The sequence below is a fragment of the Phyllosticta citribraziliensis genome, assembly GCF_038025025.1.
Source record: "Phyllosticta citribraziliensis strain CPC 17464 chromosome Unknown J3D65scaffold_12, whole genome shotgun sequence".
In the NCBI taxonomy this organism is placed as follows: Eukaryota; Fungi; Ascomycota; class Dothideomycetes; order Botryosphaeriales; family Phyllostictaceae; genus Phyllosticta; species Phyllosticta citribraziliensis.
In genome coordinates, this window is record NW_027117349.1 from 847,256 (window position 1) to 872,669 (window position 25,414).

At 53.4% G+C, this 25,414-nt stretch overlaps 8 protein-coding genes across 8 annotated transcripts; 4 read left to right on the plus strand and 4 right to left on the minus strand.

Annotated features, from left to right (window-relative positions):
* Positions 1-324: 324 nt before the first annotated feature.
* J3D65DRAFT_560191 (uncharacterized protein) lies at positions 325-867 on the minus strand (the record flags this gene model as incomplete). The annotated part of the gene is made up of 1 exon (XM_066797455.1): positions 325-867. A coding segment is annotated over one exon (543 nt), but the record flags the coding sequence as incomplete, so codon positions are not given.
* A 1,304-nt stretch (positions 868-2,171) lies between these two features.
* On the plus strand, positions 2,172-5,135 carry J3D65DRAFT_638071 (cytochrome P450). The gene is made up of 12 exons (XM_066801580.1): positions 2,172-2,892; positions 2,963-3,082; positions 3,143-3,204; positions 3,254-3,435; positions 3,486-3,509; positions 3,562-3,695; positions 3,745-3,888; positions 3,941-4,019; positions 4,068-4,336; positions 4,388-4,460; positions 4,520-4,758; positions 4,814-5,135. The coding sequence occupies exons 1-12, from the start codon at positions 2,551-2,553 to the stop codon at positions 4,826-4,828; spliced, it is 1,683 nt and encodes a 560-aa protein (XP_066651409.1). The 5' UTR covers positions 2,172-2,550; the 3' UTR covers positions 4,829-5,135.
* Positions 5,136-5,461: 326 nt separating this feature from the next.
* J3D65DRAFT_638075 (phosphotransferase KptA/Tpt1) lies at positions 5,462-7,134 on the plus strand. The gene is made up of 2 exons (XM_066801581.1): positions 5,462-5,992; positions 6,088-7,134. The coding sequence occupies exons 1-2, from the start codon at positions 5,819-5,821 to the stop codon at positions 6,760-6,762; spliced, it is 849 nt and encodes a 282-aa protein (XP_066651410.1). The 5' UTR covers positions 5,462-5,818; the 3' UTR covers positions 6,763-7,134.
* An 846-nt stretch (positions 7,135-7,980) lies between these two features.
* J3D65DRAFT_119769 (uncharacterized protein) lies at positions 7,981-8,932 on the minus strand. The gene has a single exon (XM_066793817.1). It carries the CDS (start codon positions 8,797-8,799, stop codon positions 8,137-8,139), a length of 663 nt encoding a protein of 220 aa, XP_066651411.1. The 5' UTR covers positions 8,800-8,932; the 3' UTR covers positions 7,981-8,136.
* On the plus strand, positions 8,933-10,542 carry J3D65DRAFT_119770 (uncharacterized protein). The gene is made up of 4 exons (XM_066793818.1): positions 8,933-9,349; positions 9,400-9,767; positions 9,819-9,883; positions 9,939-10,542. Exons 1-4 carry the CDS (start codon positions 9,065-9,067, stop codon positions 10,523-10,525), a joined length of 1,305 nt encoding a protein of 434 aa, XP_066651412.1. The 5' UTR covers positions 8,933-9,064; the 3' UTR covers positions 10,526-10,542.
* Positions 10,543-11,139: 597 nt separating this feature from the next.
* J3D65DRAFT_671359 (uncharacterized protein) lies at positions 11,140-12,067 on the minus strand (the record flags this gene model as incomplete). The annotated part of the gene is made up of 2 exons (XM_066803383.1): positions 11,140-11,657; positions 11,719-12,067. 2 exons carry the CDS (start codon positions 12,065-12,067, stop codon positions 11,140-11,142), a joined length of 867 nt encoding a protein of 288 aa, XP_066651413.1.
* Positions 12,068-12,422: 355 nt separating this feature from the next.
* Positions 12,423-15,461, plus strand: J3D65DRAFT_648016 (uncharacterized protein; the record flags this gene model as incomplete). Its single annotated transcript, XM_066802366.1, has 2 exons — positions 12,423-12,978; positions 13,108-15,461. 2 exons carry the CDS (start codon positions 12,423-12,425, stop codon positions 15,459-15,461), a joined length of 2,910 nt encoding a protein of 969 aa, XP_066651414.1.
* Positions 15,462-17,745: 2,284 nt separating this feature from the next.
* On the minus strand, positions 17,746-24,868 carry J3D65DRAFT_578145 (uncharacterized protein). Its single transcript, XM_066797682.1, has 5 exons — positions 24,137-24,868; positions 23,900-24,086; positions 19,182-23,849; positions 18,816-19,133; positions 17,746-18,767 (listed from the first exon to the last, which is right to left on the minus strand). The coding sequence occupies exons 1-5, from the start codon at positions 24,820-24,822 to the stop codon at positions 17,934-17,936; spliced, it is 6,693 nt and encodes a 2,230-aa protein (XP_066651415.1). The 5' UTR covers positions 24,823-24,868; the 3' UTR covers positions 17,746-17,933.
* Positions 24,869-25,414: the final 546 nt, after the last annotated feature.

Here is a 25,414-nt window from a genome sequence, read left to right on the forward strand (position 1 = left end):
CCACTGACTATCCCAAAAGGACAGCAGTGAGGAATCCAGCTGACTCCAATGCAGCAGACCAAAGGCGGTCTCGAGATCTCCAGGAAAATCCTGTCCCGAGTCGCTCAAGGGAGAGGGACCAGTTCCAAACCCGCTGTACGGCCCTCGAGCAATGCTGGGTGCGAGCAGGACGCCACGATCCATGGCACCATCATCCTTTGCGATGTTTCCTTCTCGCTCACCTTCTCTCATCTCCTGTCCATCTAGATCCATCTCTTCGCCCCCGAGCACGTCAGCCTCATTTCTTCGCGGCTCTTTCTCCCTCGCCCTCACCGCTCGGCCCCCCTGATGCCGCGCTTCGTGCCGCTTGAGCGTGTCCCGCCGCGTAAACCGCCTCCCGCACACGCCGCACGCGAATGGCCGGTCGTCGGCGTGGCTGCGAACATGCCGCGTCAGGTGCTCCTGGCGACTGAACGTCGCGCCGCATAGCGAGCACTGCAGCCCCGAGCGTCGGTGGCCGGAAACTGAGGGCTGGATCGATTTGCTGGTCTCTCGTGGCTCGCCATCGTCGTCCGCTTTGCTTGCTGCGGCTTCTGGTCCTGCCTGGTCTGCGGACGCTGCTGTCGTGTTGGAGGGTGCGGAGAGCGGACTGTTTCTTCTGCCTTCTCGTACTCGACTGTGGCGGGCACGTGCTGGGCGGATGGGGCGCGTCGGGTTGGCGGAGGCAGTGACAGCATTAGGAGCAGTGGAGCTCGAATTGGACTCTTGAAGCGCTGTCGGCGTGCTGGTGGCGCGCAATTCTCGATCAGAATCAGGCTTTGCTGCATGCGCCACTGGCGGGCAAAAAGGAGAGCGCGAGCGCGCAAGCGAGGCAGAGCGGGAAGGCATGGTGGAGAAGGACGCAACGGCAGTCTACGAGAAGGTGCTCCACCTGGAACCAGCGGCAACACAAAGAAAGTTAGGTCGGTCTTGTCGAGGCTGGAGCACTTGGTACTCCGTTGGCGGGGCGGCTCCAGATTTTGAGTGCGACAACAAGAGAGGGTTCAAAGTAAACGAGCAAAGCTACCTACTTACTCCACCTGCCCACCTCCCAGCTTTTGCTCAGACGACCACACACAGGAGGAAGCGTCTGCGCCGATCAAACAGGCTGCTACCCAGCAGCGCCAGCTCCTGACTACCGCCCTACGCTACCTACACGCTTCCCCGCGCTGTCTGTAGATATTGGGTGGGGGTGGAGCCGGCGGCGAGGGAGGCATGCTGATCTTTTCCCCCCGCTACCTTGCAAACAGCACGACGACACAAAACAACCCTACCCGTACCGCCCTCCTGGTCCGACATCCCGCGCACACCTCCATCTCGGATATGCCGATGCCTCAGCTCCGCCTTGCCGCATCTTTGCCGACTACCGAACACGCACGCATGCCACACCACTTGTCTCGCGCTAGTCTACGTGCGCGCGGGCTCTGTCTGGGACAGTACGTACAGTTGACCAACCAGCCAATGGCAGAAGGGTTTGTGCTGTACTGTAAGGAAGCGAGCGGATGGTCTGAGTGCTGCGGTTGGTTGGTTGGCGGATCGGTGGGGCAAGGTTGCGGTGCGGGTGCGGGGTGCATTTGTAGGGAAGAGTGCGGGGGAGGTTTTGTGGGGAAGGGTGTGGAGTATGGAGTGCAGGGGCTGCGATTGGCTTGTACGTAGGTGCATAGACCGTGTATGTATGTATGTAGGTAGTGATGAGTCAGGGAGAGAGTATCTTGAAGAGCGAAGTGCTGAATGGCCATTTATTGTGCATGAGGTCGTGGTTGAATACATTTATGCTTGGGCGCAGGATGGACAGCAGATACGTCCGGGTATGTGGAACCTGTCTTTCTCGAGGATCAAATGTCCCGACGAGGAGGAAAATACCTACATAGGATGGATACATGGTGGTCTTGACGGCGAAGCCGGTCTCCCACTCGCAAAGAGCCCAATTCTTCGTACGATTGTCGTAGTAGTGAAGCGAAGGCAGCCAAACAATTGATGTGGAAAGGTGACCTTTTTATGAGCTTTGTCTCTGGGAACACCCACAGTTAGGTGACGAAATTCGTGATGTGCACATCCGAAATCCAGGAAATCGGTAGGGAGTGTGCCAGCATCTCCGCACTATGGCATGGAAGAGTATTCACGGGTACCAGCTCGCCCCAAACCGTACCCATGGATGCGTGCTATGATCTTCATCACCGGGTCTCGGAATCTCCGCTCCGACGGGAAGCCGCCCCGTCTCTGCGCCAGGCACCCGAGTAGTCGTGTTGTGGAGCACCCTCCCGCCTACAACTGGATTCGTCGTCCGTCCATCCGACCACGAACTGCTGCGAGGAAACGTAAGGAGTGGAGCCACTGCCGACGGAGCTCGTGTTCACATTTGCGCCGAACGATATCTTGAAACCGCGCTTCCTGGTCCCTGTCTCTCCAACGGTGCGGTGATCACTTGGGCGTTGGCTCGTATATAGGAAGGGAGCGGTGGTTGAGGTGCAGCGCCTTCTTGCCTCGTAGAGTGTTTCCCGTTGTTATCTAGTCACAACTCTTCTCTCCATCATGGCATCATCGCAAACCTTCGCATCCAGCCCGAACCCCGTCTCTCTCGAGACACGTTTCCCCTCTCCCCTGGCTCTCATCCTCATCTTATTCCTGTCAGCCTTCCTCCTCTTCGTTGCCATAAAACCAAGCAAGCCCACCAAAGCTCTGCTACCGCCCACTCCGCACGGCGCATGGCCGCTGATCGGACACCTGCCGCAGTTCATCAGCGCCGCCAAGGCGCATCGGCTGCACCTGCTCGTGGAGCAATGGATCCGCGAGTACGGCAAAGAGGAGGGGCTCGTGAGGGTGAGGGTTGCGGGTGTGGAGGTGGTGCACGTGGGGAAAGATGAGGCTGTCAAGGTACGCATGGTCCAGCCTGGGTGGGCGAGGCCGCTTTGCTAGTTCCTATGATTGCTGACGCTGTGTGCAGGCCATCTTTGATAAGGCTTCGGCTTTTACCAGCGAGCGGCCGCGCTGGATCGTCTCGAACGAGCTGATGACGGGCAAGTGGAACGTCCTGTTGCTCTCCGCCAGCGACAAGCGGTGGAAGGTACGCTGCTGACAACCAAACATGTCCTTTGGTGTCGAATATTGCTGAGCAGTGCTCCAGAATCAGCGCAAAGTCATCAATAGCACCCTGACGAGCATCCCGCGAGCAGATGCGGGCGTACCGTGAGTTTTGAGTAACGAGTAGTTGCGGGTTAGGATCTGAACAGTGTAGGATTCTTGAGCGAGAGTCTCTCGCCTTTCTCCATGAAGTCGCGCATGACCCTGGCGTTGCAAAGGACTCGAAGAAGATTATGGCTTCTATTGCGAGGTATACTTACAGTGCTTTTGCCCAGCAGACTTTCGGACTGGAGGTCCCTCAGTATGCGACAAGTGACGTGCTACATTACATTCATGGTGAGTGGTCTGGTCATCTTGCCCCTTCTCCAAGGCTAAAACTGGAGCAGAAACTGGCCTGGCTCAGATTTTGGGTAAGTTTGACGAAAGCGCACGAAGTGGATGGGGACTGATGGATCTTTCAAGGAACATTACCGGGCGCATTCCTTGTCGACGTCTTCAACTTCCTCGACTATCTTCCGCTGTTCCTGAAGCCTTGGGAGAGAGCGGCGAAGGAACGTTTCCGACGCGATGTTGCCTTTAGCTGCGAGAGGATGAAGGTCAGTCCAGCAAATAAAACAATCAAACACGGTCTGACGCTCTGAGCAGAGGATAAAGAAGTTGATGCAGGAGGGGTATATGCCGGATTCCATGCTCGCTCGAGCGCTCACAGATGAGAAGAGACTGGGCTTCGAGAGTGAGGAGGAAGCGGCGTATCTTTCACTCAATCTCATCATAGGTGCCGCTGACACGGTTCGATTGACGCTCTTCTGGTCGTTGCCGCAATTCTGCTAAAACAAGCCAGAGTCAAATGTCGACCTGGAGCTTCCTCGAGGCCATGCTCTTGAATCCGGAGATTCAAAAGAAGGCTCAGAACGAGATTGGTACGTCCAGCACTATTTTGAAAGTGGCCGGCACTGAAGGTTGGAAAGATTCCGTTGTAGGAAACCGAGTTCCAATGTGGTCCGACTTTGAGCAGATTCCATACGTCCGTTGCATGATGAAAGAAGTATGGCGCTGGCATCCACCTGTTACCCTTGGACACCCACATATTACGACGAGAGAAATCCAATTCAAAGGGTATGTGATACCCAAGGGAATGCGCATTCAACTGAACGCTTGGGCAATTGGGCGAGATCCAAAGAGGCACAAAGACCCGGAAAGGTTCTGGCCTGAGAGATTCGAGGGCGACGCCACAACGGTAAGCCGAATTAAAGAGGTCTTGAGAGCGAAAAGGACTGATGGCGGCTAGCCTCAACAGAGTGCTAATCTTGTCGATCCAACTCAACGTGACCATTTTGCGTTTGGGGCAGGGCGTCGCATTTGTAAGTCGTTTTCTGTTTGCCGCCCGGCTCGCTCCGTGGTGGAAAATAACGATGATCAGGTCCTGGCATCAACGTCGCTGAGCGCTCTCTGGCAATCGCCATGATGCGCATCCTTTGGGCCTTTGATGTACGACCCTCTCCAACGGCCAGTCATCCTCTCAATCCGCGAAACTGGCCTGGCGATCCTCCTGGGAATCCCAGCGATGAAATGCCGGTTGTCTTGGAGCCAAGGTCAGAGGAGAGGGTAAAAGCAATCGACGAGGCTTGGTCACGGGAGCAGACAGGGCATCCGCGTCGGGTAAGTCGACATGTTCGAAAAACGACCAAGTATCTAGCCAGCTGATACTACCCAGGGGACGATGGAATAGAGCTTGGGTGTCGTTGTTCGTCCCAAGCAGCGCCATGGGGAGGACAAGATGCTGAGGTTTGAATCGGAATCTCTCTTCACTCCATATCTGAGTTGTGTGTCGTCTTTTGAGGGTGACACGATTTGCAGCAGAGTCTAGCTGTTGGAGGAAATTGGATTTCCCCAAATCCTCGAGTTTGAAAGGGTCCAAGCCTTGAGAGTGGAGGCAGGGCCTTGCGAGAAAATTGGTGACGAAATCGAAATCTGCAATGCTGGCGAAAATTTGAGCGAGCATCGGTATAAAATCGAATGGATAAGGTATTCATCAGCTTCATTCCCGACTCACGTCAATGACTGATTCAACCCATGGTCTGCGAAGATGGGCTGGCGCAGACAACCCGGGTCGCTGCTTGGTGGGCTCGCGCATCGGTGAAGCAGCATAAGCGGTGCCGTCGCAGTGAATTTCGTCACTGTCTGCTCACGGGCACCCTCGCCATGCTCTCTTCTCATCGGTGAGCAAGTGGTTTGTGACGGCCGACACTCAGGTGGGTTGTCTAGAATGAGAAAGCGACAGGCGTCGGGGTGCTGCCGGAAGTTGTGAGAGGTGGTCCGAGCGCTCTGGATGTTTCCTGGCCCAAAATTCGACTCACAACAAGCACCAAACAAGCAAACCCGTCAAAACACCCCTCCACGCCGGCGCTTCTTTCAAACAGCCCACATCTCATTTCTTTGAGCCATACGACTTGCTTGCACTTGCAGACCGACGCACGAACGGCCGATAGGATACCCGGACCCCTACCAAACCAAGCCTGACGGCACGTGACATCGCAAGCGCACCCACAGCGTCCATTGAATTCGAACCGCAACAGTGGAGTTTGCAAGCATTTCGGCCTCAAAAGTCTTCGCCAGCCTGTTCAACCCTCGCAGACTCCGACAAATTCATACTGGGTTTCAAATCTCCCGGCCAAGCGTCCGTTGGGCCAGTCTTCAAACCCACAGCAACCGGGACGACATGTCGAGCCGAGGCGGTAGCGGACGTGGAAGAGGCAGGGGAAGAGGAGGTGGCAGAGGCCCTTTGCCTCGTGACGTACAGGTCTCAAAAAAGATGAGCAAGATTTTGAGGCATGCTGCAGCAGAGGAGGGACTGACTTTGGGGCCCGGTGGCTATGTGTCTGTGAAGGAACTGGTAAGTGAACAGTTTTCAGTTTATGTTGGATCCTGCACCCTCTTACCTACCGGTAAAGTCTGAGTGTTGTTGGCTGTCGTTCTAATGCGTAACAGTTGGAGAGCCGCACTCTTCGCTCCATGAAGGTCAACTTCGATGAGATCCGCTCGATCGTGTCCTCGAACGAGAAGCAGCGGTTTAACCTGATCCTGGCATCTTCTGATGCGTCTCCTGATTCGAACGACCCGTCCAACTTCCTGATTCGGGCCAACCAAGGTCACAGCGTTGAGGTCGACAATAGTGGTCTCCTCGAACCTTTGACTATGGAGAATGAATCAGAATGGCCGTCAATGGTTGTGCATGGCACCACAGCTGGTGCATGGTCGTCAATTCTTGCAAGTGGGGGTCTCAAGAAGATGAAGAGAAACCACATTCATTTCGCGGCGGGATTGCCTGCAGGATTCGCAACTTTCGACGGATCCGAGACCCAATCGTCCTCGCAGGATGCCTCTAATGCGGAATCAGCGCAACAAGACAATCCACATGAGGCGCAGACTGATCGCAAAAACTCACCAGTCATATCCGGCATGCGCAACTCGTCTACCATCCTTATCTACGTGGACTTTCGTCGCGCTCTTGCTGCAGGTATCCCTTTCCACCGCTCAGCCAACAACGTCATCCTCTCGGAAGGTCAAGGTGAACAAGGTCTTTTCCCGATCGAATTTTTTGAGAGGGTCGAAGATCGCAAAAATAGAAAAGTTCTGGTTCAGGACGGCCAGGTGTTGAATTGATAGACGGTAGCTGCTGGACATGAGCTGAGGCACGACAACAGGTTGAGGCCGCTCATGAAAATCACAATTTTGTCAGATTCCAGCTTCCTACAGTATCCTACCGCTGTAAAATGCGCGACCGCAGAGGATAGTGCTGACTCGATCCGCCTGGGCTTGAGTGAAACGTTCAAGAGGAGCAGCTGAGCATGATAGATGAGGAATCTGACTCCGAAACATGAGCTCGGCTTCCAGAGCTGACCCAGAAAGGTATTCATTCACGACAATCTCGCTTCGATAGCATGCTAAAAATGCACGTGTCGCACGTCACTATTTCTTGCAATGTTTATCCCAACTACATAATCGAAGAACTAGCCTCGTTGCTCACCTCACCACTTTGTAATGCCTCATCGGCAGCAATGCTTTAGCATTGTATGCTTCGCATGCTTCGCATTGTTTCAACCCCTGAGCGTTTGGTAATGCCGAACCCATGCCAATGAATGCACGCAAGCCTCCCGTCGATTCGCAATCTCTTTACCGCTTTCGCTCGGTACTGGGAATGCCGGAAACCAACCGCAGCTTCCCCGTGCGCACAAAAGCCGATGCTCCTGGGCGGGCCGGGGCGGTGGGCTCGGATTGCATGTCGTCCAAATTGAGCTACCGACAGAACGTTCTGCCAAAATCTGGCAATGCCTGTTGGCGGCATCTGATCCGAGACAGGTTTCGGACAAGTCAAGCTCCCATTGGATGACAGATGTCCAGGAGTCGTCCCAAATATTTCTTTTCGAGAAGGCCAAGTCTATCTGTTGCGGGGTGCTAGATGCCAACCGCGGATGCTGATGCTACCTGGCGGTGCCCAAGCATGTGGGAAAGCAGTGAGCTGTCGACGTACGGAGCGGGCCAGAGACGGTTCACGTCTTGCCTTCTTCTGTTTCCCTAGCCTGGTATTAAGAAAAGCATTTCTATACCGGATCTTTAAACTCAACATGATTTGACAAGCACGAAAAAAGGATTCAGGTCAGTGTTTCGGGGTTTCATGTTGCCACAGAGAACATCCATGGCTCCGCTCTGATGGAAACTCACCGAGCGAATCTCAAGATTGAATTTGTCTTTGCGGGGAAGCGGCACGATTGGTGAGTGTGCAGATCATCAAAATGAGGACCGGGTCATGGCTGACATACCCTGACATCCTCGTCATCGGCTCTAAACTTAGCTACCACCAACAACGGGATACCAACTCCACCATCTGCAGCGGTGCCATCCGCGGTCAAGTGCTTTAAGCTATCGCCGTCGCGGGAAAGCCGTTGAATACGGGAACCGCCTTTTGGCAAGGTCACCTGTCACCGAACGCGTTGCAAAGAATCATTGCAGTGGCACATCATGCCGATGCAGCTCCTTTCATGGATCGCTTTCTTTGACTCTCGACCAGCCGGGTGCGCCACTGGAACGGGTCGAGGTTGTCAAAAGCGAAGAAGACCACGCGCTAAGCAGCCCTGTCATAAAACCATGTTCCTTCGCGCCGCCACAACCCACACGTCTCGATACCGTTGTCAGAATGTCTACTCGCCGTGGAATCTGGCTGTGCTGATATTCCCAGCTCTGTGCAGAAGCAGACAACAAGATAAGAAGGAGAGACTGTTTTTGTAAACAAATTTCATCTTGGTGGATCAATGTTTCGCAGTGCAAGCGATCCCAGCTACTGTGCGCTAGCGGCCCGCGGGGTGTCAAGCGTTGGTGACGGTAGCTTGGGCACAATCGAAACCCCACGTCCAGCAGCTCAGGCTGTATGCAAGAGGTTCGCAAGAGGTGGAGTTGTTTCTTCACAAGCAACTCTGCATCTTCAATCATCTCGCACTTCAGATGAGTATTTGCATAAAAAGAGGGGTATCTTGGTAGAAGGCGCATCCACCATGCCTGGTAAGATTCTAGCTCGCCGACGCATTTGGTCGACCTGGGACCCGGGATCTTACACATGCCCAACTTTGGCCTAGGTTCCGTGCCGAATCTCCACCAGATGTTGCCGGCGAAAGAAAAGGAATCCATGCGCGACTCCATGCGCATGGGACTCGCTTCTGCAAGCCACGAGGAAATCGCAGAATGGCACAGCTAGCGCGGAATCCCTCCAAGCGTTCGCGGGGATTTGAAATTTGGTTCATGAAGCCCCTTGTGCCTCGTCCCGGCGCCCATCCTTACTGACGTCCAAAGTTTCCTTTGATTGAAACTGGACATGTCTAGTCCATCTCCTACTTTCCAAACCCTCCACTGATACTCCACGCATTCAGCTTCAAGAAGTGTTCGCCTGAGCCTGCGGCTCAAGACCGCAACAATGTCTCCACCAGTGGGCTCCGAGGACTGGTACGAGCAAAACAGAGGACCCGCTGTGATTGTTGCCGTCGGAGTCATGATGGGGCTTTCGACGTTTGCATTCGGGGCTAGGATTATCTCCAGAAGAATCGTGGGCTCATCCTGGGACTGGTCGGACACCACTCTGCTTTTCGGCTATCTCCTTGGAATCGTCATCAACGTCTGCGCCATTGTAGGCTCTGCTCAAGGGTTTGGAAGACATCTTGCCTACGTTGCTAGCCATACCAACCTTGAGAATCTATTAAAGGTGAGCACTCGTGTGCTTGAATTCAAGGACCCCTTTTAACCTGCGTTCAGATCAACTTCACTGCTCAGGTGGCCTACCTGTGGTCCCTTACGCTCATTAAGATTTCCATTCTCTTATTCTATCGACGCATCTTTGCAGTGCGCAAGCACCAGATTGCCATCAAGGTCGTGTTTGTGATTGTCCTTCTGTGGTGGTTCATTTTCTTCACCTTGATGTGTACCAAGTGCAAACCTGTCTCGCACTGGTGGACAAACATCCTATCTTGCGGAAGCTTTCATGCCGAGTTCATCGCCTGTGCTGCCGTCAACTCACTCATCGACATACTCGTGCTGGCAATCCCTGTGTGGGGAATCAGCGGACTTGGACTGCAGAGAAAACAGAAGATCAGCGTTGGCGCTCTGTTCCTGACTGGCTCTGTGTAAGTTGACAACATGTTTTTCGGGAAGCTCTTGCTAACACAAATCTACAGCGTAGTCGTAGCATCCCTTGTCCGCCTAGTCTACCTGGTTGAATTCAGCTTGGTAGATCTGACTTGTATGTTCATTCCCAATCAGCTGACAGACAGACTTCTAACGTGGTAATTGTGCAGGGAAATACATACCCGCAGCTACTTGGTCATTGATTGAAGTCAATCTCGCCGTAGTCAGCGCATGCCTACCCTTCATGCAACCTCTCCTTGTCCGCGTCCTTGGTGCCCTCCACCTCATGACCAGACCGGACAGCAACAACACCAACTCGACCAAAATGTCTCGAGTACCTCGATCGCCCCCATCGCGCCCGTCACGCAAGCCGCGCGGAGACCTCGACTCCATCTCCATTTCAAAAAGCATAGAAGATATTGAGACAGGGCTGCACGCCCCACCAGACAACGACAGCCAGACGCTTGTCGAGGCGCAAGCAACCATCGTCAGTAAGGAGGAGCGCCGATACACGACCGTCAGCCAGGACAGCGAGGTGCCAGACTCGGCCATCAAAGTGAACACGGACATCAAAATGACGTTCGACAACATCCGCCGAGCATCAGAATTGCGGCAGTCGCGGGCGAATCGATCATTGAAGTCCAACGATGACATGCACAGGTCGTCGACAAGAACGTCGCCGACCAGGCAGTCGATCAAGTCGTTCGTCACGTCGCGGTCGGTGAAGACGTTTTCGTCGTGGGAGCGGCTGTCATGACTAGATGATTGGTGCACCTGGTACGACGCCCTCTTACACGGGCCTCCGCCACTGCCTGGCGAGCGCACAGGCCTGGCGAGAGCGTCCAGCGTTTTCAGGCTGTCGAGACCCAAAATGGCGCTTTTGGGCCCGCCGGCTCAGTCTGTGCGGAGTTCGTATGCGACGGCCAGAGAAAACAGCATGGGAGGGTCGGAGACGGGGGATTCGGTCTGGTTTTCCAAGCTCATCGACTGGAGTTGGAGTCATGAAAGTTCGTTCATGTCTATCGGGGAGAGGAGGGTGGAGACTGCGACGAGAGGCGTGGCGAGGGTGTCGGGGTTCTTGTGGCCGGGATGGAGCAAGAGGTGATAATGTTTACTGCTTGATACCACCACCTGTGACTTGATGCGGGTAATGAATCCGGAGGAGAGCCAGTCGTTGAAAGGTCTTGTGTGGAAGGCTTTTACGCCAAAGGCCACATTGTACATACAATGGAAAAAAGCAGCTCATCTGAGATAGAACCTGTGTGGGAATAACCACTTTGTCCTGAACGCCAACGCCGATGTCATGCCGTACAACAACATAACCAGGGAGGAGACAAAACAGACGTCCCATTGCCTTCCGCTGCCCATGTCTTACTCGAAAAAACCGCCATCGCTGTCTTCGTCCTCCTCGACGACTTCCCCCTGTTTCTTTGCCTTGTTGTCCTTTGCGGGCCCGGATGTCTTCTTTGTCGTCGGGGCCTTAGTTTTCTTAGACACAGAGTCCGCAGCGGCAGAGCCGGCGGCGGGCGTAATGCTCTTTTCGACGTCCCTCTCTTCTCTCCACTCCAATCCATTGCGCAACGCCTCCAGGGCTGACGTGCCTTGGCTCGTCCGCGTTTCAACTTCCTTCCACATTGTCTCGTCCCCGCCTACTCGCACCGTTTCGCCACCAACCTTTGTGGCGCCATCCTGGTCCTTTTCACTATTCGACCTGGCTCTGGACGTGTACAGAGAAGTGTATGGGCGGATGAGCGGGTAGTAAAGTGTGTAGTGAAGGTCGACTTCTGCAATGTGCTTCTGGTCCTCGAGCTCTTTTTGTGCGGCGGGGTCGGAGTTCTCGTTCAAATTGCGGACGGCCTTCTTGAGGAAGCGCGATGCTTTTTGACGCTCTGTTGACTGTCAGCGCTGGCCATCTCTTCGCTGACCCAGTCTTGTGATTTGAGCACATACCAAAGAATCGGGCCTTGTGATATTTGGGAATCAAGTCCTGCTTCAACCTTTCGCCTTGCGCAACCCACAACTCGTGCTCCTTGGACGCCAGCTCGCGCTCCTTGTTGACGCGAATATTCGCCGGCATTTCCTCTCCAACTCGCGATAGTTGTCGGCGCAAGTCCCGAATCTTGTCCTTCAAAGGATTGAGAGAAAACTTCTTGGGCTGGTATTTTGGGTGCTGTTTTCCTGGAGCGCCGATTTTCTGCTTCTTTTGGAAGGGCGTTTGGCCGTCGCCTTTGCGTTTTTGGTTCCCGGTCATGTTGGTAGCCTCGTCGGATTCTGGTCTCGCGCGCTTGATTCCTGGCATTCTGCTTGCCGCCGTGAGAGAAGGGAAGGTTGGGGAGACAGTTTTTCTTGCGATGCAGACGCACATCTGCGGTCGCAGATGGCACGTGCGTCAACTAACTTTCCAGGGTCAGCGGCTCAACTTCGCATAAACACGCCTCGCGACGAGCCAGACTCGACGACTCCATCTCTCTGTCTCGACATAAATATCATGCGACATCTTTCACACTTCAATTAATCGAAATAGAGCAGCCCGGATCCATCTGTCTTTCATCATGCTTTAGAATGGCCCCCGCAGAAGTCCGTCTTTGTCTCTCCTCGTCTCATCCTCTCAATATCATGATTATTTCCGCGAAGAGGACTCCAAACACACCACCATGGAAGCAGCCATTCGATGGTCGCCCCATGCGACCCAAGATTCTCCTCAGTTCATAATTGTCGACGTTGCAGGGAATCGACTTCGCCTGTGTCATCTCGACTCCATCGGCGCGGACGGGCACGTGAACTGGACACAGGTTGCGCAACGCGACAAACTCCCCAATTTCACGGCTTTCGACTGGTCCAAGACGGATTCTCGTCGTGTTGCCATTGGTTCTGCATCGGGAGAGGCCAGTGTCATTGACATTGATGCGGGCCGCCCCGACTCAAACTACAACTTCGTCGCACACTCCTTTCCGATCAAGCATCAGCGGAAGTGCAACTCCATCGCCTTCAGCACGAGCAATCTTCTTGCCACGGGGCTCGACCGAGTCCGCAATGACTTTTGTATGAACATCTATGACCTCAATGCCCCAGGAACAGCTGGAAATCAAGACCCATACAAGAAACTTGCAAGCTCCGAAGCCATCACTAGCATAAAATTCTTCCCCGGGCATCCACAAATGCTTGTTGCTGGCGTGTCGAGACAGTGTATCAGACTCTATGATTTGAGAGGTTCGTATTCTGCCGCTTCCTTTTGCTTAATCAGTGCCATGTTCTGGCGCCACGTCTTCAAGAATCCATGTCCCCTCCTACACAATCCGTTTCCACGCGGTAGCCGACGCTACTGACACCGCAAATCAGATTCCTCTCCCATTAGTGCGGCACAGTACGGGACTCGTCAGGTTCACAACTTGGCCATCGATCCACTGGACGAGAACTACATTATTTCAGCTGGTCCAACAAGTGACCCAACCGTCAGCATTTGGGACCGTAGATTCGCGTCCCGACCAGGACCCACGACTCCCTCAGGTGAAGCTGCTGTCGGTGCTGTTCTCGAAATTCGTCCTGTCGTAGACAACAGTCATGGTTCAGCCGTCTGGGGCCTCCGGTTTTCTGGTAGCCAACGCGGATGTTTCGGGGCTCTAGCAAGCACTGGAGAGCTCAAGGTCGCTGAAATCGCACAGTATGAAGTCAAAGAGCATGGGACATCATCTGCTGGACTGCGGTACCAGCACTATACGAAATTCTCACACAACCTTCGGTATCCGTGGTACGATCCACATTTTGGCCATGACGAAACATCTCGGGCCATGGCTTTCGACTTCATGAATTACGCATCTCCGATTGGGGACCACAGCACAATTGTTCTTCATCCCAACAGCGAGATCAAAGCCATGAAAATTCCAATGCAAGCCCCGCGAGTTCATCTGACCGCAATGAACGAGCTATACAGAGACTTGACGGCCATAGCCAATCCTTCGCCCGCGGAAAGCAACGTCGCAGAGGATCTCTCACAGCTTCAAGATCGAGCCATCGGTTCGGCCAAGTCCAACGCCCTCTCGGCTCGCATGGAGAAGCTAAGCATGGAGAATTTCGGCCACAAAGCCCCAATCGCCGGTTTCGCTGTGACCAGCCGGGCACGTCACGAAGAGCTCCTGGCTTTGGGTTATCCCAATGTGAGGATAGGAATTGAAGACGGCCTCAAAGCTCTTTCGACTGCCAAGCGTCGTGCCAAAGAAGGTTACAATCTGGATTGCAAGAAGAACAAGCAGATTGTCGCCAACGACCCTTGGTTAGTAGGGCTATGGGATCAGATCCAGCGGTTGGAAGACCTGGCCAAAGACGACGGCATGGTCGCAGAAGGCGTTGACCTCAGTTACCTTGGTGTGGCCTACATTTGGGAAAACACACTGGGCGGCCAGCAAAATGGGTATCGTCTCATCGGCAGACCTTCAGTGTCTCCTCAAGACTTCCGCAGAGTTGTTTGCGAGATTGTCAAAGAAAAGGAATTTCCTCCGTTTCAGGGTGTCAAAACACAACGACCAGAGCACCGTCAACTTTGCCTGGCCACTTGCGGTTGGACCTTCTCCGCCCAGCGCATTCGAGAAAATTGCAAGACGCTCATTGAGCAAGGCCATCATTACAAGGCAATTGTCTTGGCTGTTTTCAAAGGCCACAAGGACATTGCACTGGATTTTCTCAAGCAGCTGGTCAAGCAACGAGTGTTGCAAAATATTGGTCTTGGTGCCGTCATTGCCTGCGACACCGTCAACAGCGAGCAAAGAGAACTGTGCCAGTGGATGGTGGAGGAGACAGACGACCCATATCTCAAAGCCTTGCTGCAATACTTCATCAGTGGCGACTGGGATACTGTGGTAAAGATGGAAGAACTGGCTCTCATCGATCGGACTGGCATTGCCTTGAAGTACTTGGATGACGAGCGACTCTCGCACTTCATCAAAGCGACTTATGCCAGCGTCCGCGAGACTGGAGACATTGAAGGTATTGTGCTGACTGGACTGGCCGAACGCGCCATGGACCTCTTTGGCGAATACCTCGCTCGCTTTGGTGACCTGCAAACTGCAGTTCTCGCCATGGCGCGCACAAATCCACTCTACATATCCGACCCTCGTTGGGACTACTGGAGAGATCTCTACTTCATGCAAATGCAGGCCTGGCGCTGCTTCATCGAGCGCACGCGCTTCATCGTAGCTCACAACCGAGCAGCAACCACTCGCGATGCTGTTTGCCTAAATCGCCCATTCCCTCGTCAAATCGCCATCCGCTGCAACCACTGCCAGCTTTCTCTTGCTCGCCGTGGCGATTCTCTCGTCCCTCTCGAGAATGCTACAGCAAGGCCCCAGGGCTATCAGCATGGCCTCCTCACTCCAAGTGCCAGCTCGACCAAACTCGCAACCGCCAAGCACCAGATTCAATCCAAAAACAACCCCGCTCATAACGCAGGTCTTGTCTGCCCCCGCTGTGGGCGTAGAATGCCCCGCTGTGGGATCTGTATGATGGCGCTCGGCAGTCCCGACCCGGCGACGACCGGCGGCGCAGAAACGCTCGCAAGGGAGGACAGAGAGGCGCGCCAGATGGTGTTTTGCATGACATGCACGCACGGATTCCATGGTCATCATGCCAGAGATTGGTTTGCGAAGCACAAGAATTGTCCGGTGCCGGATTGCGGATGCGTATGTGGTGTTTTGCGCTGAGGCCTACAGACAGATCAGAGGAGCAGTGATTCACAGGGAGTCTAGGTCTGTCCCCCAGAGTCATCTGCAAACCTTTAGACAATTGATTGTTTAGGCAATTCTTTCACACAAGTTTGAAGTCCCAGTGAGCTCTCTGTTGAGTATGCTTTGTAACCTCCAGATAAAAATTTAGCCAACAACACTCCGCACCGCCTTCCCCTCCACAACATTATCACGGTTGATGGATACTTTGTCGGCGAAGATTCTCCTTCAACGCCGATTTCAGAAGTCAAAACGACTAAGCTTCTATCTCCACAACTATGGCACCTTCCGCTCAAGTTCAAATAGAGTTTTCGAGAGAAGTGCGTAATTGGGGCTCAACCGACTAGAGTTCAGCCGCAGGAGAACAAAGTCAACATCAATCGATTGCGCTTCAGTGGTCACAAAAACGTCATTTCGCCCCCTGAATTCTGCGAACGCCAAAAGGAATCAAATAAGCAGTGGTAATAGATCAACCCTAGCGCCTTACAGTCAAGGAGACATCCGTCTCAAAGATCCTGTGCTTCCTCGGATGGCGGGAGATTGAAACCGCAGTCGGGATATCCTTGCACGCTAAGGGTGACGAACATGAGGACCTTTGGTGCCCGTCGTCCTGCAGTCACTTGCGTCATCACCAGGCATCGTTTTATGTAAAAGGTAGTCTGCTTGGCTCCCGCGCGCCATGGGGACCTAGACTTGTCTCAATCTCCAATCTACTATCGCATGGGTCAATGCTTAACAAGCTACAACAAGCTTGTCGAGGGGCGTTTAGTGGAGCTTGTGGCGCTGTCAATCCTCCTCGACGTTGATTGGCTTGTGAAACCTACTTGCTAGAAGCCGTCATTCGTCTGGCGCTTAGCAAATCTGTTCTTGGATCGTCTACTACAGCAACCCTTACCTCCTTTGCCGCTGTCACGCCCGTATACTTGCTGTACGCCGCGTTCTATTACCGTTCCTAGTCGGAAGAGTGCCCAAGCCTTATTTGGCTCGTTCGCCGGGTCGTGGATCTAATCTGCGTCTTTTCTCAGGCACAGAATCCTGAAACGGCGAGGCTTCAGCGGAACCGCCTTCCTAACACACGAATTGCGCTCTGCGACTCGCATGCGCCCAAGTACAATAGACCAAGTAGGCTTGGCCGATCCTCTATATTGCCCTCTACTAACGGGGACATCTAGGCAGCTTGGCCGCTAGAGTACGTATAAATCTCGTGGCATGAAACTCTCTGTTGTCCATGTATAATGGATTTGCAATGACTGACCAAGCAAGCCACACGGCGAATTCTCGACTCGAAATCCCCGAGTGCCATTCGTTTGGCTTGTCGCTGAGGTGGCACGCAAGCCACGCGGGACGATCCTGATCGGGGGACGACCACTCTCCCGCCGCTAGATCTCATGGCGTCTTGATTCAAGCTGTATTTGCACTTCACTGCAAACACCACACCCAGGTATATCTGACTCCTTCGTGGGTGATGAGATTGGCTGATGGCTATCGCGCGGTGATCTTGTCTTATTGTTCTTATTGAAACAAGGCGTTTGCGCAAACAAATGAAAGCCATGCCAATCTTGACGATCATTCTCAAAGGAACTTACAGAATTGGTAGGTGGTGATGCGACATCAATTCATGAATCTGGCTCTTTGTCGTGCTGTAGTGCCCATGTCCTGAGAGCAAAATGTTATGACAATAGATGAGTAAAGGATCTTCTGACAAAATCGCCTGCGCCAAGGTTCTCTGTGGCTGTGGAGGTTGCCTCACATCTTTCAGGGAGAAGGAGAATGTCTAAACAGTCAGGTGCTTTTGTACTTGCACACAATTGTTGAAGCCGGCTATTGCCGGAATCTGCGACACGGCCAAGAAGGTAGCCGCAATATCCGGCACGCCATCGGGTTCGCGAACGAGTTCGTAACCGGATTCGTAGCGCTTTTTCGAGCGAGACCTGACACCTCGGTTATGATTACTGTCGAACATGCAAGGTGCGCTGAGGTCTTGACACTAGCAGTGACTGACAACATAGCTTGCCAACTTGCTTAAGCTGCAAAGCCCTTTAATAGTATCGCGGCGTCAATGGTGCTACAGTAGACAAGAGTTGGTGGCAATTTTATGAAATTTTCGACAAACGAACGTCCTTCGACGCTTCCGAGGTACGGGATGAATGCTTCCTAGGTATTACTGAGATAATTCATGGTTGGTCCTCAAGTCGTGCTGCTATGGTGGACGAAAGCTTCTTGGATATTGCTGTGATGGTAAATGCCAGAACGACAGGAGTGTATCGAAGTCCTTGTGTCTCTGCTGACAATTATGTTACAAAACAGACTTGATTGAATACTACATGTTTATCCTTCTGTATTTGAACACGCGTCGCAAAAACAAAAAGAAACTCTTCAAAGAACAAATCAAGATCCAGAGGACGGGTGCCCGAGGTAACCATGACCAGCACAGCCTGTCCTTACAACGCCTTAGGAGATCTGATGGGGATGCTCCATCTTGGTCTTCTTCAAAACAGTATGTGCAAGATTCTTCAAAGATCCGCTGGTCAACAGCTCAAGCACCTGCAAGTTGGCTTGCAGTTCACGGGTGATCCAGTTGCGCAACTCGATGGCGTTCAAGGAGTCGAGACCATACGTTGTGACACCGCGGGCAGCATCAATGTCATCCATGGGAATCATCAGAATCGTGGAGAGCTTCTCAAGCAGCGCATGACTGAGCGCCTCGGTGGCATCTTCTGCTGACTTCGCTTGCTTGATCTTCTGAGCGACAGAAATGGACTGGCCGGCGGCCGCGCCTGCTTCGGCAGACAAGGCGATGGCTTGCTCTTTGAGGTGGGCAAACCGACCCTCATTGGCGTAGTAGGGCAACTGGTTGTCGCGGAATTTGAGACCAGTCAAGCAATGTCCTCCGCAAGTTTTGGCCGTCAGTCCAGTGATGGCAGCGGACACCAAAGCGAGCACTTCCGCTTCGTTCGACGTCTCTCCTCCGAGATTTTGGATAATCTCATCCTGGCGGTCAGCATTTTCAGCGAGGTAGCCGACCCCTTCAATCGCAGTCAAGTCAATGGAAACACCTGGAAGGCCTTGGCTCAGCCGGTATTTGACAAAGGCATCGAGGAAGGTGTTCGCGGCAGCATACGCTGCTTGACCACGGTTGCCGATGATACCAGCTGCCGACGAGAGTGCGATGAAGAAGTCCAGTTTGGTGTCCCGCAGCGCATTGTGCGTGTTCCAGGCGCCGTCGACTTTGGACTGAACGACGGTCTTGTAATCATCAAACGACATCTTCTCGAAGAGCATATCCTACGCACAATCAGTGGCAGTTCCGGGAAACGTCAATGCTGGACTTACCCTGAGAACCATGGCGGCGTGAATGACACCACGGATCGGTGGTAGCGTTTTGGAGCAGTCCTCGACCATGGCGTTGACAGATGCTTGGTCAGAGATGTCACAAGCCTTGACGACAATGTTGCCTCCAAGAGGCCTCAAATCCTCAGCGAGTTCCGCAACCTTTCCAGTAGCTTTGCCGCTGCGGGACATCAAGACAACGTTCCGAGCCCCTTTCGAAACCATCCAGCGCGACATGCTGCGGCCCAAGCCACCAGTCCCGCCAATGATAATGTATGTGGCATCAGACTTGAACAGCTTGGTTTGTCTCACATGCGTAGCCTAACAAGGTTAGTCGGAGCCGATCGCTTTCGAAATGATGTTCCTTACCTTGACCTTTTCCTCTGGGCTAGTTGTGATGACAAGCTTGCCGGTGGTCTTGCCGCCCTGGAGTGCTCTGAAGGCGCTCTCGACTTCAGAAATTCCCCTGACATTGATGGGCGAGATCGGCTTGACATTGCCAAATTCGATGAGCTTCATGACTGAGCTGAAAATCCGTCCCATCAGCTGCGGCCTCTCTTCCGCGACGACTGTCAGGTCAATGGAGCTGAAGGTTGCATTCTGGTTGAACTTGGCCATCTCCAAGCGGGTGTTGGAAGTGATATCCCGCTTCCCGATCTCGATGAAGCGTCCAAATTTGGCAAGAGAGTCCCAAGTCTCGCGAAGGATGTCGCCTGCCAGCGAGTTCATCACGACGTCAACGCCCTCGCCCCCGGTGGCTTCACGGAGGGCTTTGCCGAAAGAGGTGTCACGGCTGTAGAAGATGTGATCTTCAGGGACGCCGTACTTCTCCATAACCAGCTTTTTCTTCTCAACACTCCCAACCGTTGCGAAGACTTCAGCGCCAATCATGTAGGCCAACTGAATAGCGGCCTGACCAACACCTCCCGCGGCAGCGTGAATGAGGACCCGCTCTCCTCGAGTCAAGCGACCAAGGTCGACAAGGCCGTAGTAAGCTGTGTTGTAAACGACGGGGATTGATGCAGCCACCTCGAAAGACATGTCTGCGGGGATCCGGGCGGCGCTGGATGATGGACACCGTGTGAAGGTGCTGTAAGCTCCTTGCGACATGGCGCATACGCGATCGCCAACAAACAGGTTCTCGACCTTGTGTCCGACGCGAGTCACAGTGCCGCTGCATTCAACACCCAGGTAGGGATTCGGCAACTGTCCCATGGCAATGACGACGTCTTTGAAGTTCATGCCAGTCGCTGCAACTTGGATTTCGACTTCGGTGTCACCCAGAGGGTGCGGTGACCAAGCCTCTTCATCCTCGAAGTAGAGCGTGTCCAAAGCGCCGGGGGAGGCAATAGCCAAGCGAAGCCGTCTTCCGGGCTGGTTAAAGGGTTGGAGGTAAGGCTCGGAATCCTGAGTTTCGCGGTGAACATACAAGTTCATCTCCTCATCCGGTACAACTCGTGGAACAACAAGGCATCCCTTCTCCTCGGTGAATTCCATGTCCGCGTCAATCTCCTCTTGCGCAAAGACTTTTCGGAAGACGTCGACGATCAGCTCCACGCGCTGGTATGTCTCCAGCTTCGAGACTGGGTCAAGATCAAGAGTAGCTGCCTTTGCGGCTGCTTCGGAACGGATTGTTCGAATCAGGCCTGCTGCCATGTTGACGCTGGGGTTGGTCGGGTTCTTGTACGCTCCTTTTGTCACCCATAGAACTCCATTCGCCTTGGTAAGAATCTTCTGGACAGCGCTAAAGATTTGCGGCGATGCATTTGCCAAAAGTACGTCTTGAATTTCAGACGTTACGATGCAAATTTTGTCTGAAGGATCGGAATCGACCAGACGGCAGACAGTCGGCTCGACATCTGTGCGGAGAGTGATGGCATCTTTGAGCGAATTGACAAGCAGGTCATCTCCACTCTTCTCTGAAATGATTTCGACCTGCAGACCGGACATGCGCTTGACCTCGTCCGGAGGAGTGTAAATTGGCGCGCCACTGGAACTGTGGTTTCGACTGTGAGCGCTGTGCTTGCGGCTGTGGCCCTTCGTGTTGACCTTGAGGCCATCGTTTCCGTTGACACCATTCGTGAGGCCATTGACGGTTTCAGCTTCCTGACTGCCTTTTGCGTCAGATCCATTTTCCACTGCATCAATGGCCTCCCACTCGGTCCTGTAACAGAGTTCTCGAGGCCCGGTGTTTTCCTGCTCAGCATTCTCTCGGACAGGCGTAAGTCTGAGACCGGTAAAGGTAATGGATGCCTCCTCATCTTCTGGGGAGAAGATGCCATCCATGGAGAAGTCGGTGGGCTTGGGGGAAACGTAGTCTGGTCGGCCGGAGGCTGTCACCTGAAGCCTTTGTCCCGGCTTGTTGGGGAAGTTGCGCGACAAGGTGAACTCCGTCATGGAAATTGGCATGTACAGCGACGGGAGTTTGCTGCGACCGGCGCCAAGAATCGGGTAGGCGAGTTGCAGAATGAGATCCAGGAAGGAGGTGTGGACAATGGTGGGAGTTTCATGATTGTACGGCATGACAGCAGCAGTGTCCGGCACCTCAACCTCGGCAACAGAGTGTTCATCGCAAGCCCGGCAGTTGACGATGTTGCGGAAGGTTGGCCCGTAAATTGCGCCAAACGGTTTGAGTTGTTCGTAAAACGTTGGCATGTTGATCTCCTGATTGCATTTGTCTCGTGCTTCCTGCATTCGCTTCTTCAAGGCTTCACCGGTGCCCTTGTGCACTGGGTTGTGTCCGTCTCCCCGACGAACTCCAACAAGCCCTCGCGAATGCTCAGTCCACCCTTTGTCGGGAACCCAGGAGGAAATTCGGAACTCATCCCACGAGTCAGAGTACGACCGCAAACCCTCCGCGTAGGGCCTCAGTTGAGTGCAGATTTCGTACTCTTCGCCGTCGTTGAGAAGAAGCGGTCGAGTAACATGAATCTCGCGCATGACAAACCGGTCGAAAGGAACATCTCTCATAATCGCCCTCTGCGCGGCAGCTTCAGCGGCGATACCAAGAAAACCAGCCCCTGGAAAAGTGGTGAGCGACTGCATTTTGTGGTCTCTCAGCCAGGGTAGGTCATCGAGCCGAATGACATTTCGCCAGATGGGTTCAATGTCGTTCGAAGTGGCCTCCAACAGACCGAGAAGGTCATGTCTCGCAAATCGAGCCAGGCGATGCTGCTTGCTCTGACGGGATTCGTGCCAGTAGCTCACTGATCGATTCCATGGATAAGGACTAAGCTCCGTGATCAAAGCAGGTGTCTTTGGGTCGTCGGGGCTTTGATTGATGTTCTTGAAATTGAGAGACACTCCTTTCATAAAAAGTTTGCCAGCCGACTCGAGACAAGCATAAGTACTGTCCTTGTTCCGCAACAAGGTACTGATGTATGAGATCTTGCTCCCTTGCTTGCCGAGGCCTTTCAGGACCTGTTTGATGGGTCCTTCGAGGGCGGAATGAGGACCGATTTCGACGAGTACGTCAGGAGTGGCCTCAGCGCAAAGCTTTTGCAAAGCTCCTGAGAACCGCACAGGGCATGTCAAGTTATCGACCCAGTATGAAGAGTCAACCTTGGCTCCATCCACCTTGTTTTCGTGAAGGGCAGAGAAGAAGTCCGCGGTTTGAGAGGACTGCGATTTGACCTTGGCAATTTTGGATCGATAATCTTCAGCCACAAGCTTCATGTGATGCGAGTGGTAGGCGACGTCGACACGAAGCTTACGATTGAATTGCTGCTTCTGTTCGACAGCGGCAGCTAACTCATCAATCGCAGAGACATCCCCGGACGCCGTAATGGACGAAGGCGAGTTCTCGCAAGCGACAATAGCTTGGCCGTTGGTCAAAGTCTTGAGCATTGGCCTGACATCGTCTGGACCAGCACCGATGGCCAGCATTGCTCCTTTATGCTCTGGGTGACGTTCCTTGAGAGTGACGACGGCTTGTCCACGTTGGTAGGCAACGGCCATACCGTCTTCCAGTGACAAGAGCCCAGCGGCATAAGCAGCTCCAATCTCGCCGCTGGAGTGTCCTGTGACTGCAACCGGTTGCAGTCCCCAGGAATGGAAAAGGGCAGTCAAAGCAATCTGTACTGCAGTGCATATCGGCTGACTGATATGGGCCTTGTTCACCTGGGTCTTTTCGGCGTCTTTTTCAAGTTCTTCCACCAGGGAAAAGTCGGCCCCAAGTTTTTCGAGGGCCTCGTCGCAGGCTTTCATGGTTTTGGCGAAAACGGTTTGGGTATCCATGAGATCGCGACCCATGGTAGCCCACTGAGCACCCTGACCTGTGTACACGAAGGCAACCTTGGGGTTCATCGCAGAACGAGCTGGCTTGGTTTCCGAGTTGTTGAGTGCAAGTGTCAGGTCATTGCCGACCGAGGCAACCATGGCAACTCTCCACAGAAGATGAGATCGCCGTTGGCCAAGAGTGTACGCCAAATTTCGAGGCTGTGACTTTTGGAAAACTTCGGGATGTTGCTCGAGGAAGATCGAAAGTTGGTTCATGGCTTTGTTTGCGGCAGTCTCATCGTTTCCAGAGAGAACGAACAGCTTCGGGCCAGTGGAGGTTTCTTTCATGAGGGACGACGGTGGAGGAAGAGGAGGACGTGCCAGGACAGCATGAGCATTCGCCCCGCCAAAGCCGAAATTGTTGACGCTGATGAGAAACTTTCCCGAGGGCCAAGGGCGCTGCGCTGTGGGGACCTTCATATTCCACTCCGACAGCTTGATCTTTTCGTTTGGCTTTTCAAAATTGATGTTCGGCAAGATGAATCCTTTCTCAAGCATCAAAGCGGCTTTGATGAGAGACGCAACTCCACTGGCGTTCTCCAAATGGCCAATGTTGCTTTTCACAGAGCCCATGTAGAGTGGCTGTCTCGCAGTCCGAGTCTTACTTCCGAAGAATTTGTAGATAGTCTCAGCTTCCACGGGATCGCCCACTTTGGTTCCTGTGCCATGGGCTTCGACAAATCCACACATGTCGGGGTGCAAATTTGCTTGAGTGTAGACTTCACGCATTAGGTCAACCTGCGCGTCGCCATTTGGCATCTGCGAAGTCAGCATCGACGAACAGATGCACATGGTATAAGGACACTTACCGACATGCCAACAGTTTTCCCGTCTTGGTTGACACCGGTGTTCATGATGATCGAGCGGATCTTGTCGTTGTCCTTCAAGGCCTGATCAAGAGGCTTGAGAAACAAAACGCCGCAACCTTCACCTCTCGAAAATCCTGAGACACCGCGGTGGTCGAAAGCGTACGTCTTGCCTTGCTCAGAGAATAGTCTGCACGCAATTAGCTTGCTGAATACACTGGACGAAGACGGTCTTCTTACTTTGACATGGACATGGAGACAGTCAAATCCGGCATCAGATTCACGTGTACTGCGCCAACAAGTGCAGATTCCGACTCGCCAGATCTGATGCTTTGGACCGCTGAATGAAGGGCGTAGACGCTGGAGGAACATGCCGTGTCTACCGTAAAGCTAGGTCCCCGCAAGTCAAAGTAGTACGAAACGCGATTCGAATGTACAGCATCGTGGTTTCCGGTAGAATCAAACATTGGAATGGTGTGGAGATCCCGGAGGTGATTGAACTGGTAATCCGACTCGTTGCCGCCCATGAAAACTCCAATCTTCTTCCCAATGATGTTCTCCTTTGGAACTCCAGAGTTTTCTAGCGCCTCGTAGGTGCATTCCATCAATATCCTTTGCTGAGGGTCCATGGAAGCGGCTTCTTGTTGTGTAATGTTGAAAAACGGCGCATCAAACACAGACATGTCTTGATTCAAGAAGTAGCCGCCAGTAGTGTTCAAACAGCCCTTCTTCTCTGGATTTGGATGCCAGAATCCCTCCTTGTGAAATCGTGACCGTGGAATTTCACTCCAACCGCTTCGAGCTCGCGACATCAACCTCCAAAAATCTTCGAGGGTGGAGACATCGCCCGGCATCCGGCAGGACATTCCCACGATCGCAATGGGCATGACAGCCGGCTGCCAGTCATCAGGGTAAAACGAATCCATAACGAACGAATGTGTTGAGGAATGGCTCAACCGTGCCAAACCAATGCCAATGGAGGCGTATGTGAGCTTATAATGACCAGCCTTGAGGACAAAAGGCTGGTTTCAGAGCGGTTGATGCCATGCATTTTACTCTGCAAGGCGGGAAGGATTCCATGCTGTTACTCTCCACTACGGCCACAGGTGATTCCACAATCACTGTGAAACAGCAAAGGCTCAGCTAGTGCTCCAGAGAGCAATTCGATCCAACAATGAGGCCTGTTCGCGGGTTCTATGACCGCACAAGGCTGCGTCACGTCTCACATGTAGAGGTGAGGGATCACGATGGTGGATGCCTCTCGGGTACTGACGTGGGAGTGCCGAGCAGTGGTTGGGGTGTCGAAGGTATATTGCCAGTGTCATATTGTGAACGGACAGGGTTGTACAAATAGACAGGGAGGGTGAAGGGCGAAGACGGCAGTTGAGTGCCGTGCGGGTGACGGGGGTGACGGGGTGACGGAGACGGAGGGCACGAAAAACTGCCGCCCGCCCGATCGCACAGGGCAGTGGGAATAAGCTCTGGCCCGTGCTCCATCTCCGCAGCCGTTGCCGAGCC